This window comes from Molossus molossus, unplaced genomic scaffold (genome assembly GCF_014108415.1).
Source record: "Molossus molossus isolate mMolMol1 unplaced genomic scaffold, mMolMol1.p scaffold_m16_p_8, whole genome shotgun sequence".
Taxonomy (NCBI): domain Eukaryota; kingdom Metazoa; phylum Chordata; class Mammalia; order Chiroptera; family Molossidae; genus Molossus; species Molossus molossus.
The window spans coordinates 48,296,720-48,322,204 of record NW_023425402.1 but is presented as its reverse complement, the minus strand read 5'-3'; the positions used below and the strand labels follow the sequence as shown (position 1 = coordinate 48,322,204).

General features: G+C 39.5%; 1 protein-coding gene across 1 annotated transcript in view; it reads left to right on the top strand.

Annotated features, from left to right (window-relative positions):
- The window catches only part of LOC118621248 (sine oculis binding protein homolog), a 161,909-nt gene that overhangs the window by 18,225 nt on the left and 118,199 nt on the right, over nucleotides 1-25,485 (top strand). The window contains exon 4 of the mRNA XM_036248598.1: nucleotides 23,105-23,256. Coding sequence (XP_036104491.1) covers nucleotides 23,105-23,256 — 152 coding nt within the window. The remainder of the gene's footprint in view (nucleotides 1-23,104; nucleotides 23,257-25,485) is intronic.

Genomic DNA, 25,485 nt, shown 5'->3' with positions numbered 1-25,485 from the left:
GTCATATTCTCTAGTTCGGGGACTAGCAGACTTCTGTCTGTACATGGCCAGGTAGGAATTCAGGCTTTGGAGCTGTGCTGTCCCTGTCACAGCGACTGAGCGATGCTGTGGCAGCAGGAGGGCAGCCATAGACAACACACAAACACATGGGCATGGCTGTGTTCCAGTAAACTTCATATTTAAGAAAGGCAGTGAGCAGGGTCCGGCCAGGGACCATAGTTTGGTAACCCTTGCTTTAGGATGAGATTGGTGAAAGTCTCATGATAGCTGGAGGGTGAATAGCGTTTCTAGGAGTCGGCCGTGAGCTCTGCCAAGGTCCTCTGTGGAATACCGCGAAGGGGAATAACCAGGGCTGGAAAATAGCGGGGTTTTCCCAGGTATGTGGTGAGCTCTGACACATAGTGAGTGCTCCACCAGTATTTGTTGACTATATGAACACTATTCAAATTCCTGTCGCACATATGTAAGACAATACGGGCTACTTTGTTGTTGAATTAGTCCCGACCTGTCTGACCTTGACCATAGCCTCCCAGACAGTTATGTGAGTAATCATCCGTGGATAAGTCAAGTCCACAAATTATCCCAAAACTTCTGTGTAGGTAATCATTTCACTAGTTAGTCATTTCAATATTTTATTTTGCTAAAACTTTGACCGGAATTGTTATTCAGGGTGACAGAGTTGAGGCACGCTGGCTGTCAGTTTTATAGCCGTGTGCAGGGTGATGGGCATTCCTGCGGGGACCAGGGAATGGTAGAATGGCTAGAAGCACCAGGCCCCTGATGATCAGCGCCGGGATAATTTATTTATTTTTTAAAAAATATGTTTTTATTGATTTTTTTTAGAGAGAGAGGAAGGGAGAGAGAGATAGAAACATCGATGTGAGAGAGAGAGACATCAATCGGCCCCCTACTGGGGATCGAGCCCACAACCCGGGCATGTGCCCTGACTGGGAATCGAACCAGGACCTCTCAGTCCATGGGATGACACTCAATCCACTGAGCCAGACCGGCTGGCAGCCCCTGAATAATTTAGGTAACTGGATCATGCAAGTGCCCACCTTTCAGGATAGGGAAGATGAGGATCATAGTATGCTTTGGATTCCTGGAAAGAAAATAACTATTAGTGTTCAGATTATTGTCATTGTGCTATGAACTGCTTATGTGAAAATAATAGTACCTATGTTTGTATTAAACCCTTTAAAGTTTATGAAACTCATTCATACTTACTATTTTTTTCTAATTTGAGCTTTACAGTGACCCTGGGAATTAGCATGTTAGATATAATTAAATAAAAATCTGAAGCTCAAATCAGTGAAATGGTTTTCTCAATGTCACATGGTTCTAAGTACTTAAGCCAAGACTAGTACTAAGGTCTTCGGACTCCTAATCCAATACTCGTTTTAATGGAAAGTTGTGCTTTTAGCATATTTGTACAAAACTTCCCTAGACTGTATCATAAAAGAATACTTACTAATCTGCTACTTCGGATTCCCCAGTGACAGGGGTTGCAACCCGTTCTTGCAAAAGGCTATTTTTTAAAGTCCACATCTTTTGGGAGACTTGATGAGTTCTCTCACCCTGAGAATCAGTGATTCTGTGAACTGGGATGACCTAGTAGGAGTAAGACCCCAATTTGGTTTGAAAGTGGTAGCCATCATGAGGCTGTCTGCTGCTTCTCCGAGGTACCAGAGGGCTCTGTCTGGTCAGGCACTGGTTTCAGAGTGTTTCATGTGCTCAGGCGGGCTCACCCCTGGACCCCATTCATGTTTGGCAGGCTGTGGGCCCAGTGGAATACTCGTGATTGGGAACATGGTGATACCACACGCTCCTGGATCTCCACTCTCCTTCTGCACAGCTGCACACAGAAGTGTGGGTGTAGCTTACTTGTGTGCCTGGGGAACTGCTTTTCTGTTCTTGCCCCCCTTTTCTTCAGAGAAAGGGAACTCCCTGTGCTTTAGTGAGCACCACAAGTATTGACCCTCCTTTGGCCGCACATGTTTGCATCCAGTTTCATCTGATTTCCGAAGCTGAGCTGCCCTTCCCCACTCAGAAACAGAATTTGGCCCTTGGTGTTGGGTTTGTGACATCACAGTTGTTACTATGGTAATAGACTTGTTATAAACACAGGATAATAGCCCCGATTTTGCTTTTTAATTTTTTTTTTCCTCTCCAAGCAGTGAAGGGAATCACCGTGATCCTTAAATAAGAATCACAGACTGTTTTGCAGACTCTAGGAAGTGGACAGAATACGGTTTCACCATACAGAGCAGCCTTTGAAAGAAAACCCAAAACACAGTTATAGGAATAACATTAGAAAATAGTTGAGAGTATTGACCAACTCTTTCTTTTTATGCAAAGATTCCCTTATTCTATTAGTTTGAATGAATATGAAAACCTCTTTCTTTGCCAGTTTTAAAAATCACAGCATGAGCATAGTCTGAAGTGGCAGAATATCTATCAGCAAGAGTTTGAAAGATAACTCAGGTTAATTACATTGTAACCTTGCTGTACTTCTTCTCATATTAGAGATTTTAATGTGAGTTCAGCTCTTTGGGACTTCATTCAAAGAGGATTGTGCCAGTAAAGGGCTTGCAGCGTGGAGTGTAAGGACCGAGTTCTAGTGTCTCCAGCAAAATACTCACACGTTTGATGGAGACACTCTACTACTCCCTACTCCCCTGCAAGTTTGAATATGGAAGTACATTAAAAATGGATTTTAAATATAATTTTTTTTGTTAATCCTCACCCGAGGATATTTGTTCCATTGATTTTCAAAGAAAGAATGGAAGAGAGGAAGGGAGAGTTAGAGAGAAACATCAGAGTGAGAGAGACACACTGATCAGTTGCTTCCCACCCATGCCCCAGTTGGGGCCAGGGATCAAACCTGCAACCCAGGTACATGCCCTTGACCAAGAATCAAACTCGAGACCCTTCCGTGAGTGGGCTAATGCTCCAACGACTAGACCACACCAGCCAGGGCAATATAATAATAATGATAATAATAATAAACAGAAACAAAGACCACCTGCTGGTCTTGCTGCTTTATAAGTGAAATAGCACTTGGCTCCATTGATCAGACATAAGTCCTCTGCAGTGGTTGGGCAGGTTTGGGTCTGCCCACCTTGTCTACCTACGTCTGGTCAAAGTAACCAGTTGGGACTCGGATCAGGATTTGTAATATCTCAGTCTCAGACTTGCCCTATGACACCATTTTGCTCCCAAGAATTACATAAAAATCCATTAAACTCTTAGTCATTATTTTTGTTCATGAGGAAAAGATGAAATGCAGCAACTTCTTAATGAAAGTTTTACTGAGCCCTGCTGCAGAAACTGTATCATTTTAGATCTGAGTCTTCTGACAGGTTTTCCCAGAGGCTACAACTTGCCTATTACACATCCAGGATCCCTCTAAGTCCCTGAATACTTTTAAGTGAAATGAAATATGAAAAAAGGAGGAAATATATTTCTCTGGATGCATTTATGTGGCAGTTTTGAATAAAATGTCTTTTACTTCAAATGGTAAGTGGTCATATTCTCATTCCCACCATGTTCCCACATGTGAGGTGAAGGGTAGGGTCCATCCACACAGGACACGCAGGTTTGTGTGGAGGGAGATGAGATCAAGCCCCTAAGACCAGCTTGATTTCCTGTGTGCTGGAGCATCTTGCCTTTCTTTGAAACAGTGACCATTTCCTGTCTTCCAGGATGGTTTGCTTTCAGTGAACTTTCCAAATTTGTGTTCAGTCATAGTCATGGAAATATGATATATTTTTTCAGGCAAAGCTTGAAATTCTTAAGGGGTTATAAGAACGGGACTCTAAGGAACCATTAGCTTAACTGAGAATGTGGAAACTTCACGTGATCTGCTAAGCTCTATGTATAAAGCTGAGTAACCCACAGTTAATAAGCATGTTACTTTTTGGCTCTTATAATTCTTACATGGAGTCATACTTGCAGGGAAATGGGAATCAGAATGTGGTTTGCATTATGATCATTATTTATTTTATCTGTTATTCAATATTCTTGGGGCTTGCAATGCATGCTGTATTCCAAATAGCCATTGAGAAAACAGGATTTAATCAAAATTGCTTTGCCACTTATTTATGTGTCCAACTTTTAAAATATGATTATTAAATAAAATTACCTAGAGTTAATGGGATTTGGATAACTTACTATTTATGTAGCAGATACATTCCTCAAAAAAAAAAGAAGAAGAAGAAGGAGAGGTTTACTGAACCCTCAGATTTGGAATTTTCCAAGTCACTTAGGACAAGGACAGGAGAAATTATGGTGAATGGCAGGATGGGAGTAGTTAACGGTAATGATATAATCTCATCACAGCTAATAATTTTTGAGCACTTATTATGAAGCTGGCATTATTTAAATAGACTATCTTACTTAATTTTTTTAAACAACTCTGCATAGTGCTGTTATTAACCTTGTTTTACATCTGAGGTAACTGAGACCCAGAAAAGCTAAGCAACTTACCTGAGGTCACACAGGTAATAAGTGGCAGAGCTGATATTTGAACTTAGGCATGATGTCTCCTTAACCCATATTTATAACCACTGGATTATCTAAAATGCTATGTCAGTCTTTCAGTCACTTACGCATTTACTGAATGGTTTTCACGTGGTACCAGATACATCATATATATCATCATCCCTGACCACCAAGAACTTAAGAGTGTAGTTGTTATATAATCAAAACACCATTAGAGTTTGACTTTGGAAAGTATGATATAATTTTAGCAGCATTTGGATGATGCATGGTGGAGATAGATGGGCGGTTAAAGTGGAGTAGCAGGAAGTCGGCAGGCAGATAAGACCTGCTATATTTGCACAGTTGAGAAATGGGATCTGAAATACAATGTAGGCTAGAAGATAGCCATTTAAAGTTCAAATGATTAAAAAAGACACAAAAGCCTAAAAATGTTATTTCCTATGACATGGGTCCTGTTTTATCTTTCTTTAAATCATTAGGGGCAGTCTTTAAAAAATGTAGGCCAGATTTCTTTATGTTCAGTCATTCTTACTGCCAAATGGAATGTGTAGTTTGAGTGGAAAGATTGTTAGAGCAAGAACCACGAGGCCATGGTGGCTAATGCTCTGCCATTTACTGGCCGTATGATCTTGGAGAAGTCACTCAGCCTCCTGAGCCTCAGTTTCTCTATCTGCAAAATGTATTGAGTTTAGGTAATCTGTACTTTCCCTACATTTATTAAATCCTGGTTTATGACTTGTATAGTGAAATATCTTCCTGATTTTGTGATCTGAAAGGGTCGATTTTAATATGCCATAATATATATTTGTTAATCAATTGAACATATTTAAAGCAAACTCAACTTTGTATGTAGTTACAGGCAGCCAAGAGTCTGATGAAAGATTTATGCTACTTAGGACAACTTTCAGTAATTGTTAATTTTTACTCTGGAAGAGTAATTTGAAATAATAGATTTAGAATTTATGAAAAGTGCCAAAAATGTGTAATGTGAATGAATAAAAATATTATATCACACATATGTTACTAGATCAAATCATTTGATGTTATACATAAGTAGTGATCACTGCCAGTAAGTCTGGGAATTTCTGCAAAAGAAAAGTCACATTATGTCTAATTTAATCCACCAAAACAAGAACAGGAAGAAATAGAAAACCCGAATAATCCTACATCTATTAAAGAAATTAAATAACTAAATCCTTTTTTACAAAGAATATTCTAGACCCAGATAGCTTCAGTGGTAAGTTCTACCAAACATTGAAGGAAAAAATAAAACCAAACTAAAAGAAACTCTCTTAGACAATAGACAAATAAGAAACACTTTCACTCATTTTATGATCCCAGCATAACTTTGATTCCATCACATGACAAGGGCATAATAATTTAATGTAATTGGGTTATATTAAAATGGAAAGCTTCTACTCATCATGAACACTGATTCAAAAATTCTGAACATAATTATAGCAAACCAAAGCCAGTGATATATATATTCATGTATGTGTATATATACACATATACATATATACACACATAAAAGGGTGCTACTACATCATGACTAGGATTTTTTTTAGGAATGCAAAGTTGACTTAAAATGTAAAAATCAGTCAATATGATTAACCACATTAACAGAATAAAATAAAACTTTATGCAATATTCTCAATAGATGCAGAAGCATAATTTGATAAAATTTAACAAAATAAATAATAAAAACTCTTGGCAAAGTAGGAATAGAATGAAGCTTCCTTAATATAACAAAAAAAACTACAACAAGCATCATACTTAATAGTGAAATATTGAAAGCTTTTCTCTTATTTAATGCTGAAATATTGAAAACTTTCCTCTTGAGATCAAGAATGAGATAAAAATGACCACTATCACCACTTTTATTTAATTTGGTCAATTACATAGGTAACATAATAAGGCAGAAAATAGAAGAAACAAAAAATATAAGTTTGAGAGGGAGAAATGACATTTTGCTCAGAACAGAGTGCCTCCTCCACAGTGTGCAGGCAAGCACTGGAGATGTTGTGGCTTTGATTCCAGACTCCCACACTGAAATGAATATTGCAATAAAGAGAGTCACATGATTTTTTTGGTTTCCCAATGCATATAAAAATTATGTTTATGTTATTCTGTAGTCTATTAAGTGTATAATAGCATTTTGTCTAAAAAAGGTACATATCTTATTTAAATAATACTTTATTGCTGGTGAAGGGTCTTGCCTGGATATGGATAAAAATGCAGTATCTGCAAAGCACAATAAAATGAAGTGCACTAAAACGAGGTATGCCCATTATGTTTAATGAGTGCATTAATCAAGGTCTCTAACAGTTGATACCCCAAATCCATTATATTTCTATATACCCACCACAAAAAAAATAAAAACAGAACTTAAAAGTATCTATAAATACCATTTAAAATAGCATCAAACCATTTTTACCCAGGGGGAAACAGAACAAAAATATGTACAAGATTGTTAAACAAAGAACTATAAACATTGCTGAGAGAAATAACAGAAGACCTAAATCAGTGGAGGGAACACACCAAGTTTATGCATTGGAGACTAAATATTCTAAAAAGGCAGATTCTTCCTAAATTGATTCATATATTTAATTCAGTGCTATAAAAATACCAGCAGGAAATTTTGTGGAAATTAAAATACTGTTCCTAAAATTACATGGAAATGCACAGGGGCAAGAATAGCCAAGACAAACTGAAGAAAAAGAAAAGCAAAATTGGAAGACGTATACTATCAGATCTCAACAATTATTGTAAGATTATAATAATTAATAATTAAATAGTTTTATTCTATTAGTAGTTATAATTGTTGCTGCTGCTGTTATTCTTCTTTTGACTGTACTTTAAATGAGACTTTAAGAATCCATTAATGTATATATTTGAGTCATAAAAGAGAAAAGAATACTTTGTGTTTCTCATGTCAATTCTTTTTTGTTTTAAATTTTTAAGAAGAAACTGCAATCATGAACTATATTACGTTGGAAAAATGCATAAAACATAAATGTATTCTTTTACAAGTAATGATCCTTGTCAACTCATAGCTTCTTCCCTCCTAGTGGTAATCACTTTTGTGGTAATCATTGCCTTCTTTTCTTATATGGTTTTTAAAAATTTTATCTTTATTGTTGGAAGTATTCCAAATGTCCCTCCTCTTTTCCCCATTGTCATCCTTCTTCCCCATCCCACCCCTGCCCCACCTTCACTGCCCTGTTGTCTGTGTCCATTGGTTGTGCATATATGCATGTATGTTCTTTGGTTTATCTCTTCCCATCTCCCCCCTTCCCTCTGAGGTTCGTCAGTCTGTTCCCTACTTCCATGCTTCTGGTTCTGTTTTAGTTGTCAGTTTATTTTGTTCATTAGATTCCACAAATAAGTGAGATTATGTGATATTTGTCTTTCTCTGACTGGCTTATTTTGCTTAGCAAAATAACACCTAAGTTTGCCACCCCCTAAGAAAAATAGTTTATTTTGCCAATTTTTGGACTTTAGGTAAAGGAAATTATGGTAGCCTGCTTCCAAGATGACCCCCAGTGGTTCTGACCTCCTGTTGGCCTCTTCCTACATTGAATCAGGGATGGTCTGTGTGATGAACTTCTCAGGCTGCCATTAAAGGTCATTACGGTTTCTGCCTAGTTCTCTCAGACTGTTGACTCTGGGGGGAGCATGGGGAAACTCAGGCAGTGCTGTGAAGAGGCCCGTGTGGACAAGAGCTGAAACCTCCCACCGACAACCAGCAACAACTTGCCAGCCTTGTGATTGAACCACTTTAGAAGTGGATTCCACAGCCCAAGACAAGCCATTAGATGACTTGGGTTATCATAAAAAAATACCATAGCCTGGGTGGCTCGAATAGCCAAAATTTGTTTTCTCACAATTCTGAAAAATGTAAGTCCAAGATCAAGGTCATTGGGATTGGTATTTGTATTCCCTCTGTAGGTTGCAGATGGCCACCTTCCCCCTGTGTCCTCACATGGTAGAGAGAGAGAGAGAGGGGTTGAGAGAGCGAGTGAGAGAGCAAGTTCTCTGGTGTTTCTTCTTATAAGAGTTCTAGTCCCATTGGACCAGAGCTCTATCCTCATGAGCTCATCTAACCCTAATTAACTCTCAAATGCCCTGTCTCCAAATAGTATCACAGTGAGATGTAGGGTTTCAACATATGAATTTTATAGGGACACAAACATTGAGTCCATAACAACAAAGATGATAATGTAGAGTAGTGAGGAAGAATAGTCTTCAATAAATGTGCTTATGGAAAAAATGTATATGGATTCTTTACTTCACACCATTCACAAAAGTCAGTTCCAGATGGGTTGTCGACCTAAATGTGACATACAGAACAATAGAGCTTGTAGAAGAAAGTCTAGGAGAATATATTTATGATTTTGTGTAGGCCAGTATTTCTTAAACTATGCACTAAACGCACTAACCATAAAGGAAAAGGTTGATTAAATAGGCACTATTAAATTTAAGGATTTCTGCTAATTAAAAGACGTCTTTCAAAATTATGAAAAGACAAGCTGTTGAGTAGGAGATGAGGTTTGTAATGCATGTTCCACAGAAGACAGATATTCACAGTATATGAAGAATCCTTTGTAAATCAAAAGAAAACAGCCTAATAGAAAAATGGGCAAAGACTATAAACAGGTACTTCACCAAAGAAAATATCCAGTTGGTTTATTAACATATTAAAAGTTATTTAATCTCAGTTAGCAGAGAAATAAAATTTAAAATCATAATGAGGTGCTAGTACAGAAACACTAGAATGTCTAAAATGAATAAGACTGACCATGACAAGTGCTAAGGAGGGTATTCAGCAACTGAAACTCTCATTCATTGCTGCTGAAAGTATAAATCAGTATAACCACTCTTGAAAGTTGATTGCCGATATCTGTTGATGCTGAAATACACATATCCTGTTATCTGATAATTCCATCCTAAACATGTACTTAACACAAATGTGTATGTATGTATGTGAGACTTATTTATAATAGCTAAATATAGGAAACAGTCCAAATATTCGTCAACAATAGTTAACATGTTCTCCTGGGGGTTCCTTGTATGGGCTTAGGGGGGTGAGTGTAGGCCTTGAAGTTGAATGTGAAATTGTGCGTATATCATATATGTATAATTCAGGGAAGAAGAACCTTGTCTCAAAAATAACTGAGTCCTTGACTTAGAGACCTAGATTTTAAAAAAATTTATTTTAACACCTTCCTCTCCTAATTTAAGCAACTGATTCCAAGAATGTAATTTTAACATTTTCATTTTATATCTAGCCTTGTAGTTTCCTGAAATTTAAATCTTATTCCTTGTTATTGAAGTATTATCTATTTAAATGAAACACCTCATGGCCAAGCCTATAAATGACGTTACAGGCGTAGGCCTAAGTATCCCTCACAGTGGTCTGCTTGAAAGCTGCTGTTGGTATGGTACAAAGTGAAGAGAAGTGAAGGGGCCCGAGGGAGTGACAATAGGATACATAGCACACCAGGAGACACTTGGCAATATCTGCAGGTAGTTTTGATTGTCACAACTTGGACAGGGGGCGCTACAGGCATATAGTGAGTAGAGGCCAGGAATGCTGCCAAATATCCCACAATGCACAGAACCACCCCACAAAAGGAATTATCTGGCTAAAATGTCAGTAGTGCTGAGGTTGAGAACCAGGTTCTAGAGTGATGACAGCTGCATGTATGGGACACCTCTTGCACACCGCCCCTGATCCTGTGGCCCCACATCTTACTTCAGTGGTTGCTGTGGTACTTGGACAGCTTCAGCAGGTGCATGCTGAAGGAGGCTGGCCTCACGCCTGTCTCTCACCACTTGCTCTGGGGCTTGTCTGATACGGCAGCATGGACATCGCATACATCCTTTTGGCACTTGCTCATACATATGCAAACCAGCAGTGTGGGCAAATTAACACCCAGACCAATGGGACATGAGAGCTGATGAATAAATACTTTTTCCTTTGTCCCCTGGGTGATTGGTTATAAAATGTATTTCATAAACTCCAAAAAGTGTTCTTTATGATTGAATACCAGCCCCCTTTAGTGGTAACCAAATCAACAACACATTGTTCTGTTGGCTTTTCCTCCTCCCCAGGTTCATTCCCCTTGTCCCTCACTCTTACTTCCTGGAATCACATGCCCAATAGACCACCTGCATGCAAGTCTTTGTTTCAGATTCTGTTGTGTGGGAAACAAGATAAAATACCATGTGTGGAAGTACACAGTGAAAGACCAGAGATTAATGGAAAAGAATATGAAAAAAGTAGAATTTTATGAACATTCATGTTTTTCCTGTTAAAGTCAAATATAAATATATAATAAAGGAGCAAAAAGAGGGTACCAGATTCTTGGTGGTGCAAATATTGGAGAGCTCAGAAAGGGCCACTTCTAAAATTGTCTCCATTAGTTAAAGACTTTTTGAAGCCTCTGATGGTAAGGGCAAGGGACAACAGTGGTGGCTATATAGAAGGAGAAAAAGAAAAAATATTAAGCCAAAGATTTTTAAAAAAACAGGCAAAGAAAAAGAATATCCTGTGCCCAAAGTCTTTTAAAGGGATCTTGTTATTTTGAGAGGCTTGGAATCCTAGCATTTTAATTAGAAGGGACCTAAGAGATCATTTAGCTAAATGCCTTTTTTTTGTAGATGAAGAAAATGAGGCCTGGAGAGGATTACTGACCTTCCCAAGGTCATTCAGTTGGATTCATGGCAGAATCAGGGCCAAAATTCACTTCTGAAGTGGGGTTGCCATCTAAACAGGGATTCTAAATCACACACGTCTGTGATTCTTGAGGCAGTCCAGAACTTCTGGCGTTACCTAAACTCTTTTGGGAGATATGACCTAGCTAGGATAATACTTTTAGAACACCTGCCTCAGGTCACCAAGGAGCTAAGATGCTAGCAGGAAATAAGAGGAAATGTCAGCTATGTTTTCTCTTGCGTATAGAGGGTGGCTGTGTGTCTGAAATTAACCTAGACTTGACTGAACTGTTTCTATTAATTATTTGAAGGTATAAATAAAATTTGGTTAAGAGAGAGAAGTGATGATGGAGTTGGTAACTCTTGTTATTCTAGGGACATTCCCAATTCTGACTTCTCAAAGTCCCTATTAAGCTGAGAAGGCTTAGTTCATGGACTTGGCCAAGGAGAGTGGAAATAACGATTGCATTCTGTTCTGGGGCTTTTAAGTGGTGTTTCCCTCTAAGGCAGCTTTGTTTTGAGTGATTACTAAAGATGGTGCCCTTGGCTCCTCCTGCTCCCCTGCTCCCACTGTGCACCCAAACAACCAAGGTGCACCTAGTCAGGATTCTGCTTTTCTCCTTTCTATGCTGAGGCCCAAAGTGGACGTTACCTTTTAGTCAACAAGACAGACATGGTCTCTGTCTTAAGTGGCTCACAGTCTGGTGGAGGAGACATGTTTAAAAAATAATGTTAAAAATCTCAATCAAGTCTGAAGATGATCAAGTTCAGAGTGCTATGGGGTCTGACCACTTTGAGGTCAGGAAAGTCCTCCCTAGGGTGAGGTTGAAGAAAAGATATAAAGGATTTTGAGGTTGTGGGTGAGGAAGCAGTCCATAGAAAGGCTCAGAGTGAAGAGAAGCTCAAAGAAAGTAAAAGAAACTAGAGTCCAGAGAGGAGTCAAGCTGAGAGGCCGGCCTGGCCATGGGAGTCATGGAGGCCACGCCAAGGAGTTCCAAACTTCTTGAGGGCAGTAGATGCCTCTGAGGGGTTTTAAGCAGGTGACAGCAATGGTGAAATTTGTGCTTCCCTTCGTGCAGTTGGAGGGAATGGACTAGATGGGAGTGAGAGAGGAGGCCACCTGTAGTCTGGGCAAGAGGGGTTGGTGGCTTCACTGGAATAAACAGTGAATTCCATGAGGAAGGAGCACCAGGAACAGTGCCTGGTACATAAGTAGACTTGATAAGTATGAATGAATGAATGAATGAATGAATGAATGAATGAACATATTATGAAAAGATTTAGGAGGACCTGGTGATTAATCAGAATATGGGAGGGAAGTGGGAGGGACGAGGCAGGAAAGATGCCAGATTTCTGCTAGCAGGTAACTGCATGGATGGTAGGACCAAGAACGGAGAAGGGAAGCACAGTGAAGGGGCAGGTTATGGGGAGAGGTGTATGTGCAGCTTTGGACATGATGAGTTAAGATGTCTGGGAGGCGGGTGGAAATAATATCCTATGAGAGATCATTCTTGGTTTGGAAGTCATCTTAATGGATGATAACTGGAGTCACAGGAGTCCATAGATGACATGACCCAGGGGGAATGTGAAGAAGAGAGGAAGACTCTGAAAGATTTCCCATTGGTGTGACCCTCTGCTTTGCCCATAGCTGGGCTGTTTTGGCATGCTATGTCTCATACTTACTCTTGAGTAGGGATTGGCATGGAGCCCTTTCAGAGAGTCCCTCAATCATTAATTATTCTCATTCAAGAAATCTAAATAGATATTTCAAGATGGGAAGAATGAAGAGGGAAATAAATGATCACGTTGACAATGTTCCAGCAGGTTCACCTTGGTTCTTTTAACAAAGTTAGTACAGTGAAGTTCTTACTCTTCAATCTGCTGAACTCGTAGTTCAGGGCATGAAGAGAAGAGGAGGAGCGGAGGAGGGGAAAAGCAAGCGCTTTATGTGAGTGTTTTACGCCTTTCAGGTGTCTCTCTGACCTGAATCTCTCACTTGTGAGTTCGCCTCCCCTGGGATGGTGTCCCAGCATGGTATGCTCCTTGGCAGGACTGGCTAGAATGCCGAGGTGAGACTTGGCCTTCTGGTCAGTCATGATGCGGCTGCTGATAGCTCTCTCTGTGGTCACCACGAACACCTGGCTTCTGTGGCGACAGAGCCCTGGGAGAAGGCATAGCTTTTCCATGGTCCTTTTCTACTGCACTTCAACATTCAACACTGGGGGCAGCCATAGAAAGCTCCTTGAGGGCTGGGATCATGTCCGTCTTGTTTGTAGCATATTTCTAGGTCCTAGTGCAGTGCCTGGCACAAAGTTGAGTGAATAAATGAATCCTTTGCTTACAATTAAGGTTTCCCCTTTGGGGAGATTTGTCAACCACTGTGGGGCCCAGTAAGTGTAATTAATGGTATGACCAGATTTCAGAGGGGAAAATGAGCCCTTCACATAAGTGGTAGGTGTTGGGAATACTTTTTTTTGCTTTGACATCCTATGTAAAACAGCTTGACTCTTTAGTTTTGTTATACTGCTGTTGTACCTCTTTGGAGATGATGCTCCTGTTTGCAGGACAGGCAGGGCTTGGAATTACTTTCCCAGCTGTGATGGCTTTGCTGGTGCACAGTCTTTGACCTTGCTCCTTGTCCCTAATCATGTGCAATTGTCAGCTAGCTGCTGGGGCTCAGGGAATGGTCTTCAGCCATACAGGACAGAGAGGTCCAGTGGAGAGCAAACCCACGATTGCAGCTTCATTGTCCCTGGGCCTCTTACATTGGTCAGAGAGTCAGATCCAGGGCTTAGGGATGGGGGGACAAGATTTTACTTGAGCGCCTTATCATACCCACCGAATGTGAGTTATTCAGTGTCAAGAGCAGTATTACTCTCCCGTTACCTTAGGGATTTCTGTCATTTCCCCTGTAAGAAAGGAAGAGGGTGCCTTCTCTATATTTGATGCATATAGCTGACACCACAGGATTTTGTGTACCATGGGTGTCTTAGTCCAGTCTGGTGGTATTTACTGAGGGCTGGTAGGCAATGGTCAGCACGTCCAGCACTGGCCACATGGCCGCAGGCCTTGTCTTTCTGCCCAGTGCAGACAAAGGAGGCTCTTGGCAAGAAAGATCCAATTTTGGGCAAAAGAGAAGAAACCTCCCTGATAATTATGACCCACATGGAAGTGCCTGTACTTCAGAGCTAATGTAGGGCAGTGGAGCAGCGTGTCCCAGGGAGACTTTCTCAGAAGCCCAGTCTTGGGGCTTCTCTCTGTGAAAAGGCATGTCCATGGTCAAATTGGTGAACTGCAGCACACTGTTTTTCCCTCTTGAAGATCATACATGCATTGCACATACAAAAAGTCTTACAGTAAAGAGTCTGTTATTTAACTTTGTTTACCAGTGTTCTCCACATATGTTTGGCTGTGGAAGTCTTTTTAAAATTAACACCCATTTCAGTGTCCCATGGGGTTGGTGTTCTGTGGCATGTGCTTTGGGAAGTGTTGCATAGAGGACTCAGTTTTCCTTACTCTCAGGTTCTGCCCTTTTCTTTTATTCCGGTTTTTTAGGGTCAGTACATAGAATAGACAAACTTTCTACCGTGAGTATTGAGGAGTGGAGGTGAGGTTGGCAAAGAGGTTTACAAGAAGACACGCCTTCATTGGCAGATCAGTGAAACTGTGGGGATAATCAAGTTCATGCTGAGGAGCTGCAGGCACATGACTTCGTGTCTTATTATTTTATTTATTTATTTATTTATTTTTATCCTCAGATGTTTAGAGGACATTTTTCCATTTTTTGTTCAGGTAGAATGGGAAGGGGAGAGAGAGAGAGAGAGAGAGAGAGAGAGAGAGAGAGAGAGAGAGAAATCGACGTGAAAGGGACACCGAGTGGCTGCCACCCGCACGACCAACCAGGGCCGGGGACAAACTGCAACCGAGGTACATGCCCTTAGCAGGAACCAAACCCAGGTCTCTCTAGACTGCAGGCCAACGCTCTAACCGCTGAGCCAAACCGGCCAGGGCAACTTTGTGTCTTATTAAAGAATCCAAGTCAGTATGGTATTCAAGAGAGAATTACTGCTTTGTCACTTTATGGGATTTTGTCTTGTTTATCTTCTTTTCATTTCCACTGTTACTCTATAGGGTTGGAACTTCATCTTCTTTCCCCTGAATCATCTATCCATCCATCCATCCATTTATTCATTCACTCAACACGGTTTAAGCACTGCTAAGTAGTAGGCACTGAACACACAAAGATGAATGAGACATGGAGCCTGCTCTCATGTTGCTTTCTGAGGCTTTTAGATGTGGAACAAGATTCCAATCTTTCCAAATTCTAGTACACCTTATTAGAGTAACATTTCTCAACACATCTCTGGTCCTGTCACGTCCTACTGATAAGTGTTCCAGAGCTCTCTATTACCTGTGGAATAAAGATGAGCCATTCAAGGGACTCCTTGTTCAGGCCCCACCAGCCCCAGTCTAATCTCCTACTTTTGCCTTCTCACAGTCTTGGTCAACTGCCTGACTTCAGGAGTCCTCCCCATCCTTGAGCCTGTCCACCACTCCTTGGCTCCTGCTATTCCTTCTCTTGAAATTCCTCCCCCTCCAAACCCTTTAAGACCCAACTCAAATGCTGAGCTCCGTGAGCTCTAACAGATTTCTGAACCTCTCTGACCGCATTCTACCTGTCACGTAATGAGTCACACTCTTTCCTGTCTGTTCTCCTGGGAGCAGAGCCATGTCCCATTCAGGCCAGCTTTCTTGACCAGTTACCTAGTGCAGCCACCTGCGTGTAAATGTTTAATTCATTCTGCAATCACATTTTTACCTATCTATATCTGTATCTGTATCTGTATCTGTATCTATATCTATACATCCCACACACACATATATTTCATACATGTATAAATCATTAAAATGGCTAGAAAAATTCCATTAGAAAATTGAAAATTATTTTAAAATTTTATCTTTTTTCTGTTATTTTGAGTAATATGGGCTCATTTCTTTAACTTATTGGAACCAATTTCAGGTTTAGATTTTATTTTGGTGCTAAATACTACTCTAGTTAGAGAGGTGCAGACTATTTAAATTTTTGAAATTACTTCAAATAATGCAATTATCATAGTTGTATGGACCTCTGTCATTTAATTGCATCTATCCTTTTAATTAACAAGAAGTGCAATACAATTTTATTAATTCAGACTCTATTATTTGGCTTTTTTTCATCTTCAAGGACACTTTTCCGTCTATCTTCAGATAGAGTGAGAGGGAGAGAGAGAGGAAAAACATTGATGTGAGAGAGACACTGCTAGCCAAACTGGCCAGGGCAATTATTTGGCAAGTTTTAATAGTTGAGTTACCAAGGTGGCAGACATTTTCAGTTGTTACTGTAATACTTTTTAAAAGAGCAGACTTCTCAGGCACTTCGATCCACCCATGTGTGGATAGTTGATGTAATAATTACAAAGAATTCCCATCTATTAATTACAGAATATCTGGCAGTACTGTGATATATTTGGCAACACCTTGTCAACTATTAATTCAAGTTAAGTAATTTTTTGAAAGAATAACTGTATGCGAAGCTTTTATTAAGTCTAATGGCTTTACTCTTAAATAGTCTGAGTTAGTGAAATTTAACCAATTACTGGGTTGTTCTTTGTATTCAAAGATAGTAGTTCTGGAGGTGCAATCCATAGGAGGGAATGTAATTGAAGTGACTGGTGCCTGGGCATCTGGGCCTGTCCAGATTACAACAACCAACACCTTTCCTTTCTTTGGGCTCTGATCGCCAGTAATTCTAAGGAAGGTTCATGTACACATAGAATGTTCCCTTTTTTTCTCATTTGACCCTCACCACAGCTATACTTAGGGTGAGCATTACTGTCCCCTAAGTGACTTGCCCACATTACACAACGAGAAGGGACAGTATTAATACTTTACCAATGTCCTCTGTCTCTATGTCTCTGCACTCCACCACACTGTCTTTCAATACTAGTGACTCAGGTCTGCAAAGCACTGTGTATCTGTTACCTCACTTGCTTTAAAAAGTCACCCCCTTGAGACTGTAGTAAGTGGATCTGCCTGTTGCTTTTTTTCCCTAGTGATCCCTAGCTATATGCCATTTCTTCCACCTGCTTCAACTTCTACTGTGCTTTATATTCACATCTAAAAGGGACTCTGAAAATTTTATATTGTGCCACAGTATGATCGGACAGTATTTTCTTCTGTCCACTCTGCCTTCACTTGGCTGTCCTCAGCTTGTTATACCTGTAGGTCCAGAGCTAGACACAGCAGAGTAGTGACCAGAGGCATCTTGTGCCCTAGTCTGTCCTGTCTCTGCCTTCCATCTTTCTCATTAGATCCCTATACTCAGCCCTTTTCCCCACTCTCTGTGAAAACTTTCAGAAAGAATAACCAATTCATTGTAAAGCATAAATCATTTTTGACACATATGTATTGAATCTTCTTGCTTTCAGGGAATTTGTGTTTTAATGGGATATAATAAGTATTTAGTCAAAGAAAGTACTCTCTAATGGTAGAATTTGATTTTGGTGAGCAGTTGAAGATAATTTTGAAGCTAGGATATTCTTCGTGGGGGGCTTTGAAATGACAGATAAAAGTGATTCTCCACTTGACCCACATGGAAAGTCAATCTTATCCATGCCCTACTGTTGATCCCTCCTTACAAAAGAGAAAGCTGGGAAGAGTATTGCTTGCCTGTGGGTAGAATGACTGTATCCTGAGATTCAGATAGTATTGATTCTTTCTCATCATTTAATGTTTAAGTGGAACTTGCTAGTGAAAGTTCAGATAGCATGTTTGTAGCCAATCCAAGTCCCATAACCAAAAAGAAACCAGGCCTTCAACTTTATTTATTTATTTATTTATTTATTTATTTATTTATTTATATTCTCACCCAAGGATATTTTTCCATTATCTTCAGATAAAGTGGGGGAGGGGAAGAGAAACATTGATATGAGAGAGACACATTGACTGGCTGCCTCCTGCATGACCCTGACCAGGGCTGGGGAACAAACTGCACCCGAGGTACATGTCCTTGACCAGAATCAAACCCACAACTCTTTGGTCTGCAGGCTGATGCTCTAACCACTCAGCCAGACATGCCAGAGCATTTTTAAAAAAAATCAGTTGACAAATATTGATTTACACTTCAGCTTTCTTCTCAAAAACATTTTGACCTTTTTGATTCCATTTTCTTTGTCTATTAGTGTGTCCTGGAGCAGTGTCCTGTGTAAGTAGCAGAACCCGTGGCAGCTTTCTGTACTTTCTGTAGAGGGAGGTCTGCGTGGATGGTATGCAGTCTCCCATGCTTAGAAAGGCTGTGCTCTTAGCTTGGGCTCTGAAGGCAGACGGCCTGGTGTGCATCCAGGCTGTGGTATGTACTGGCTGTGTGATCTGGAGCAAATGACCTAACTTCTAAACCTCACTCTCCCCGTATACACAATGGGCATAGTACCTGCCTGGGGGTGGTGGTTGTGATTAAGATTAAATGATGGATTTAAAGAATTTTTCACTGTGCCTGGCACCTATTAAATACTGAATATTAGGCTAGCTATGATTAGTTTCCTTTTGGCTCAGTGGTCCAAATTTTCTCTGGGTATCCTTAAATGTTCACTTCTAGAACACAGGAAATTGTACAGAAGTTTTACAGGGCTCTGTCAAAACTCTTAAACTAGACTTCCTTAGAGTTTTTGGAATTCAGTTATTCCAAAAAAAAAAAAAAAAACTGAAAAGAAAGCAAACTTTAACCCTGGTTTCTTGCCTGCCTTCCAGGCTATGTCTTCATTCCTGTTCTTAAATATAGCTGCTCCAACAAATAGATTGACAGGGTACTGCCTGTGACATATTTCTATTTCATGGTGTGTAGAAAACACAGGAGTCACTTCAGACTACCTTGCAACTTGCCTCAAATATAATTCAAGTCTTGAAGTGGTTATCTGGACATGGACATTCTAGGAACTATTGGAGGAGAGAAACATCACTAGCAAATATTTTCAGATTTTTTGCTCAGTCTTGGACTCCCATGAGAGCTACAAAGGGATGGTAAATCTATAGTTTAATCACTTGGGGTCCATTAAGGCCCTCCTGAGTATCTTTGGGCTCTGGTCAGGTACGCTAGTATGCATGTCCATAGCCAATTCAAATGCCTTTAGAATAGCACTGACCGATGGCCGTCTCTATTTTTAATAACCACCAGGTAGTGCAGTTTCTCAAACAACTTCAGCAAAGGCATTCCAGAAATGCTTGATATTATACTTCTCTGCTCTATGATAAACAAACACGATTTTGGTTAGAGCAATGAATCCGAATTTCTCCTTCTGGGATGTAAAATCAAATAATTTTCTATAGTTCTTTGAACATTAGATTGGAAGGAAAATGCTCTAAACATTTTGCTTAATTAAGTCCTAAAGAGGTAGTACAAACTTCATGATTAATTAAAACATACATATTTTGATTGATGTATATTTATATGGCATTATCATATGAAAATTTTTATCATGTTTTAAAAGCTATTCACTTTGGGAATGTGATTTAATGCTACAAATATTTTGCATTAGTTGTTGCATTGTTCATTACAAAAACGGCATAGGCCAATGGCCCTAAGAAAATCTGTTACATGAGTCTTCTTTGAAGTAATCTCAAGTCTCTAACCACTCAGACCTTGAACCTAAATATAAGATAGGAAATCAGGCTTTCCCTAGTTTGAAAAACTATTTTTTAAAATAAAACAAATTTAAAGCAGATCAAGTTAGAAAAACTAAAGTGCTGGGGCCTTCTATTTTGCCAATATAAAGCATGTACATAAGTCCCAGGTTTCAGGTTAAAAAAAAAAATTGTGGTTGTTGGAATGAACCAATGCCTTTAGCTTTAAGTACTTAAGAAAATCTCACTTTTCTAGGGGTACAGTCACACTATTTAAGAGGGGACACCATTTCATGTCTGATGGCAGAATTTTGAGCTGTGTTTTAGCTGACAAAATTAATGTATATAATTACAGATCTTCCTGAGTTTCCTAAATATACTGTTAATAAAAAATGACTTTCATAAGTCTAGAATACCTGAGATATCTAAAAATGTTCTCTTGAGTTTTTGGAATAATCCACTTATCTGACTCTTCTTTGGAGCATTAGCTACTGATCACAGCTTGATGACAGCAAAAGAGAAATCTGATGGAAGTTTTTCCAAGTGTTGCCCTTATGAAGTGGAGTTTCATGAAAAACGGATGGGGATACTGAATTATTAAACAAGGCAGATGCTAACCACCATTCTCAGATTTTTCCAGTTTCCAGATATAACAGAACACAATTTGTTGTTGTTGTTTTATCTACCCACATTGTTACTTTGTGGTACAAATGATTTCTAAAAATTACCTGCTTTAAAATGTTACTCTTTGTTCATTTGTTAGGTCTATTGTTTGTAAGAAAGTATCCTTGCCTTCCCTTATAAAATGACAAATGATCTGGCTGGTGATGAAGGAGTGAAGCTGAGGAAGACCTGCGAGCTGCCTTTTTGCCCCAAGCATCGTTCCTCCGGGCAGGCCGGAGCGCAGGCTGGGTGCCTGCCCTGTAACAGCTTTGCACTCTGTTCTTTGTCATCTGTTTTAGTCCAGTACAGTGAAAGGCCAAGGACTAAAAATCTTGTATGTTTTGTTTTCCAAACCAGACCACTTAAAGGAAGAAACAACAAGGGGAACCTAACGCATGTCCTAAAGTTCCTTCTTGGGAAGTGGGTTCTCCTCTTTGAACTCTGAGGCCAAATAATTTCCCCCTAAAATGTTTTTCCTTACAGATTTCACCAGAGTCAAGTTTATTACCACCGGATCATTTGTGAGAGTTCTGCTGTATTACCTTTTTTTCTTCTTCAGGAATTTAAGATTTTAAAGCAGCTAATCGATTGAGAATATCATAAACTATTAGTGCTAGTTAGTTTAATAATGACAGACGATTATTTAAAAAGTATACCATTTCTAATATAACTTAATAAAACTCCTTTGCACTTTAATGTAAATTATAGAGTTTTGTTAATTCTTCATACCATTTAAAATGACTATAGACAGATGCCATATTAGAGATCATACAAAATACAAATAGAGCTGACTTTGAATAGAACAAATTATTAAGTACAGTAATTGTATGACATTTGAACTCATGTTGACTCCTTTTAAAGAAACTTATGTTATAAGAAATGTATGATTAACATCAAAGGTCACTTTACACTGTCTCATTTATTATAATTAATAATAAATTACAATATGTAATTGTAAAATAAAAATGGTAATTAAAAGGACAATATTCCATTAAGGTAAATAAAATGCTGTGCATGGTTCTGAGTGATGATACTCAGGGGGAAAAGCCATATCACTGCACTTCAAATTAGTTTGCTTCTAATTTTGCAGGCTGATGACCGCACTGCCTCAAACTAAATCTTTCCCCTGGAAATGGAATGATTGAATGACAGACTCTATGAGCCATGAACATGTCAACAGCTCATAGACCAGGCCTTGCTTAGCAATTAGTCTTTGGGGGATTTTATTCAGAAATCAGACAACACTATACCAGAGCTTGTTGGGGATTTTGTGATTACCATTCATGTCTGGAGCACGAGTCTGGGTTAGTACAAAAAAAAAAAAAAAAAAAAAAAAATTCATGAAGGACAAAGAGATGTGGCTAAATAGTGGCAATCAGTCAGAGACACACTTTGTCCTTTGGGAGGAACAAGAAAATTCAAGATATAGCAAAGGCCTATAGGAGACAGTAAAGAAATATTTCTTAGACTTTTGCTTAAAGTTTCCTTTTAGACCCCCTCCAAAGTTGTCCAGACTTCAGTCATTTGAATATCACCATCACATGCTTGTCATAACTTCTTACTACCTGCACTGCAGTTTGCTATTACATTTTATTAACTGACTCACTTTAAAAGCCTTTATTTGTTTTAAGCAGTAGTATTTGTGATATCATGGATTTGTTATACTACTTAAGTTTCTTTTCTTACAAAGGAAAAGAAATACAGTATTTTAAATATTGAAATTTTGGGCATACCACCTAACATCATTCTGAGAATCCCCATGACATGGGTAATAGGTCCTATCGGAGGTGTGAGGACCGCCAATCTGGCTAAGAGTGATCTGGGCATCATGTGACCTCAGGTCTCATGGCTGACACCCCATTACTATCCCTCCATCCAGGGACCATGAACCACACACATGGAGAAGAATTAAATCAGGCGCGGGATCCCTGTGTGGGAAGGATGCATCACAGGAGATTACCGCGGGAGCCAGGGGACTACCTTTCCATCAGCAGAATCGGGCCACTCAGATCTTCCCTGTTTGGACTATTCATATCATTTGGGAATCATTATATTGCAAGAATAAACAATATCCCATATGTAACATTCAATAGGGAACAAGACTGATCCTGGCTCCTGACGTCAAGCTTCGGATCAGGACATCACATATAGGGGTGTGGTGTCCCATCCAGTGTGGATCTCTCAGGCTTTCAGCGGTACCGATGAGAATGGGTCATTTTATAAACTTCATTAGTACTGAGGCTGGTTTAACCAGGCAGAATAAGCATTTTGACCAGGCTAAGAAACCCTAGGAACTTTCATGGCTCTGTAATCATGCTCTGGTTTTTGAGTAAATGATGTCTTTTGGAAACTTAAAAGCCAATCGAAAAAAAGGGGAAGAAAAAAAATAAAAAATAAGCACGAAGTCTTCCCACGAATAGCTGGCTACTCTCCCAGGCCAGACACTGGTGAGGCGCGGAGAGTAAAATCAGACCTCGAGTAGCTCTTTCAGGTTCAGGGTGTGTCTAAGTTTGAAGGGATGTTTGCTTCTGATATGAACATTTTTCTTATACTTTTGTTATAGAAGATGATGTGTCAAATGTACAAATAATGTGTGCCTGGTGCCAGAAAGTGGGAATCAAGCGCTATTCCCTGAGTATGGGAAGCGAGGTGAAAAGCTTCTGCAGCGAGAAGTGCTTTGCAGCCTGCCGACGAGCCTACTTCAAGAGAAACAAGGTAAGAGCACGTAGGGAGAGGCGGCCACGCAGGCCTCACCAGCCCTCGTGCGCATGTGCCTCTTAGCCTCTAGCTGAAAACACTGCGCACCTTTTATTCTTTCTGTTTTGTTCTGTTCTCTTTCTCTGCCATACTTAACCTTTTGGAATAAGGAATCCCCTTCTAATGTATAATAACCTGTTCTTCAGTTTCTCTTGTCTTGGTGTTTGCATTCTGAGAGGGTGAATGAATCTGATGAGGACATGGTGATTGCAGCTGGTATCCCGAGTGACAGTACTCTCTTGCAGTAGAATGCAGTAGACTAGAATCTTGAAAGGTCAGTGGTAGAGATTTCTTATAAAGGCTGAGAAGCTAGCCATAGGTGCATAGCCAGGAAGCTTTAGTCTACTCAGTTTAATACTTGTTCCCAATGGGAATATTGCTCTGGCTCTTTCCAAAATCTGATCCACAAATTTTAATCAAGAAACACGTCAAGGCTCTCTTGACACCTTATATTAACGTTGATTGATATTGAGAAAAGGGAAAAGAATGAGTACATGAACCAGCATTGCTCACATAGCCAAGCATTTGTGAGAAGCATGGTGGGTGAACACAGGAACGGCTATAGTCATAGTCGTTTCTTTTGTTTGTTTGAAGACATCTCAGATTTGAAAATGTCCTTTTAGAATAGTATTAGCCACCACTGATGGGAAATGGAATGCATGATGTTTTTACAATTCCCACACCCATCCACACAGCTAATTTCTTAATCTTTAAAGAACCTCTACAGCATTTTGCCACCAATTACTAAAGTAAATTGCTAGTTCTTGATTATTTTCCATTGATCTGTAAAGCTTCCTTAATTCATAAAACTGTCCACACTTTGCTGAGCATTTCCATTTCCATAATACAAGAGCAAAATCTGTCCTTTCTTGAAGCAAACAATTATTATTTTTAAGTCTGATATTTGCAATCCTGAAATGCTAATCTCGGGCTCATTGCATTACAAGAAGCACTGTTGCAGCAAATTATCTCCTGCAAATTTGGGTCACATCATTTCTGCCAAAAAGCATAATGCTGAAAGAATTAGGCTGCAGGATTCAGTAGGGTGGAATTTAGTAGCAGTCTCAAAGAATTAGGCTCATAATCTTCACTGGAACAGGAAGGCAAGTAAGGAAACTGTTTGCAGTTCTTTGGGGACAGTCAGTTTCCCTTGGGTGGGGCCGGAGAGACTTCAGAGGAGGGTGCTTAGAACAACGCATGGGAGACATGGGTTGCTTTAATATACGGGGATTAAATGATCTCTGAGACCCTGGGGCTCCTGTTTTGAATGCTGAACACTAGGGTAATGATCACAGGAATGGACCCAGCACTTTTGTCTTCAAAGCCCTACTTACCACAACAAAATACTTTGCATTCCATCCTAGAAGATGGCTGGAGAACAGGGGTTTTTGTCTTTCCATGATTCTGAAGGGTTAAGGATCTGAATCTTGATAGACTGCCTATAGTGAAGCAAATCCAGCAAGATGAATTTGTCACCATCCTGGTGATACATGTTCTACTTTGCAAAGTGGCTTTACTTTAGTACGCCTTTGAAGAAGGCATCTGACTCAATTAGAAAACAGCCTTGAATTTTATATATATATAACCATATAAAATAATACCATATATAAATTTACACCATTATACATCATATGTAATATTGCATCATTATAAAGTGTAAGATCAAACTGAATTTAAACTTCCATAACATACAGTTTTGGAAAATGGATAAATGGGAACCATGATGAGAATTAGCATTTGGAATACTTTTAAGTCAGCTGGAGGAGGAGAAGCATTCCCTTCACTTCTTGCAAACAGTTATTGGGCTAGATCTTTGAACATCCTGTAAAACCTGGGAGTCACAGTGGCTTGAAGTTTGACGGTTGATCCCAGCAGCCCATTAGTGTACATGCAGCGTCTGTCTTCTCTGCAATCTTCATGCTTATTTATGTATCCAACGCTCTGCCACACTATATATGTTCTCGTTTTTCAAATAGAGAAATAAACTGGTCACATCACTGGCTGGATTCTTTTTTTTTAAAATTTTAAGAGTGTTATCTCGTAACAATATCCTATTGTATTACAATAAACATGTACAGCTGCTGCATTTCTGTGACCAGATAGGATTTTGTGGTCATTTCATTTAGGGCTTGAGTTTCCTAATGGATTATATTAGATACCAGTCTCCATCCTGCCATTTCTAAGAAC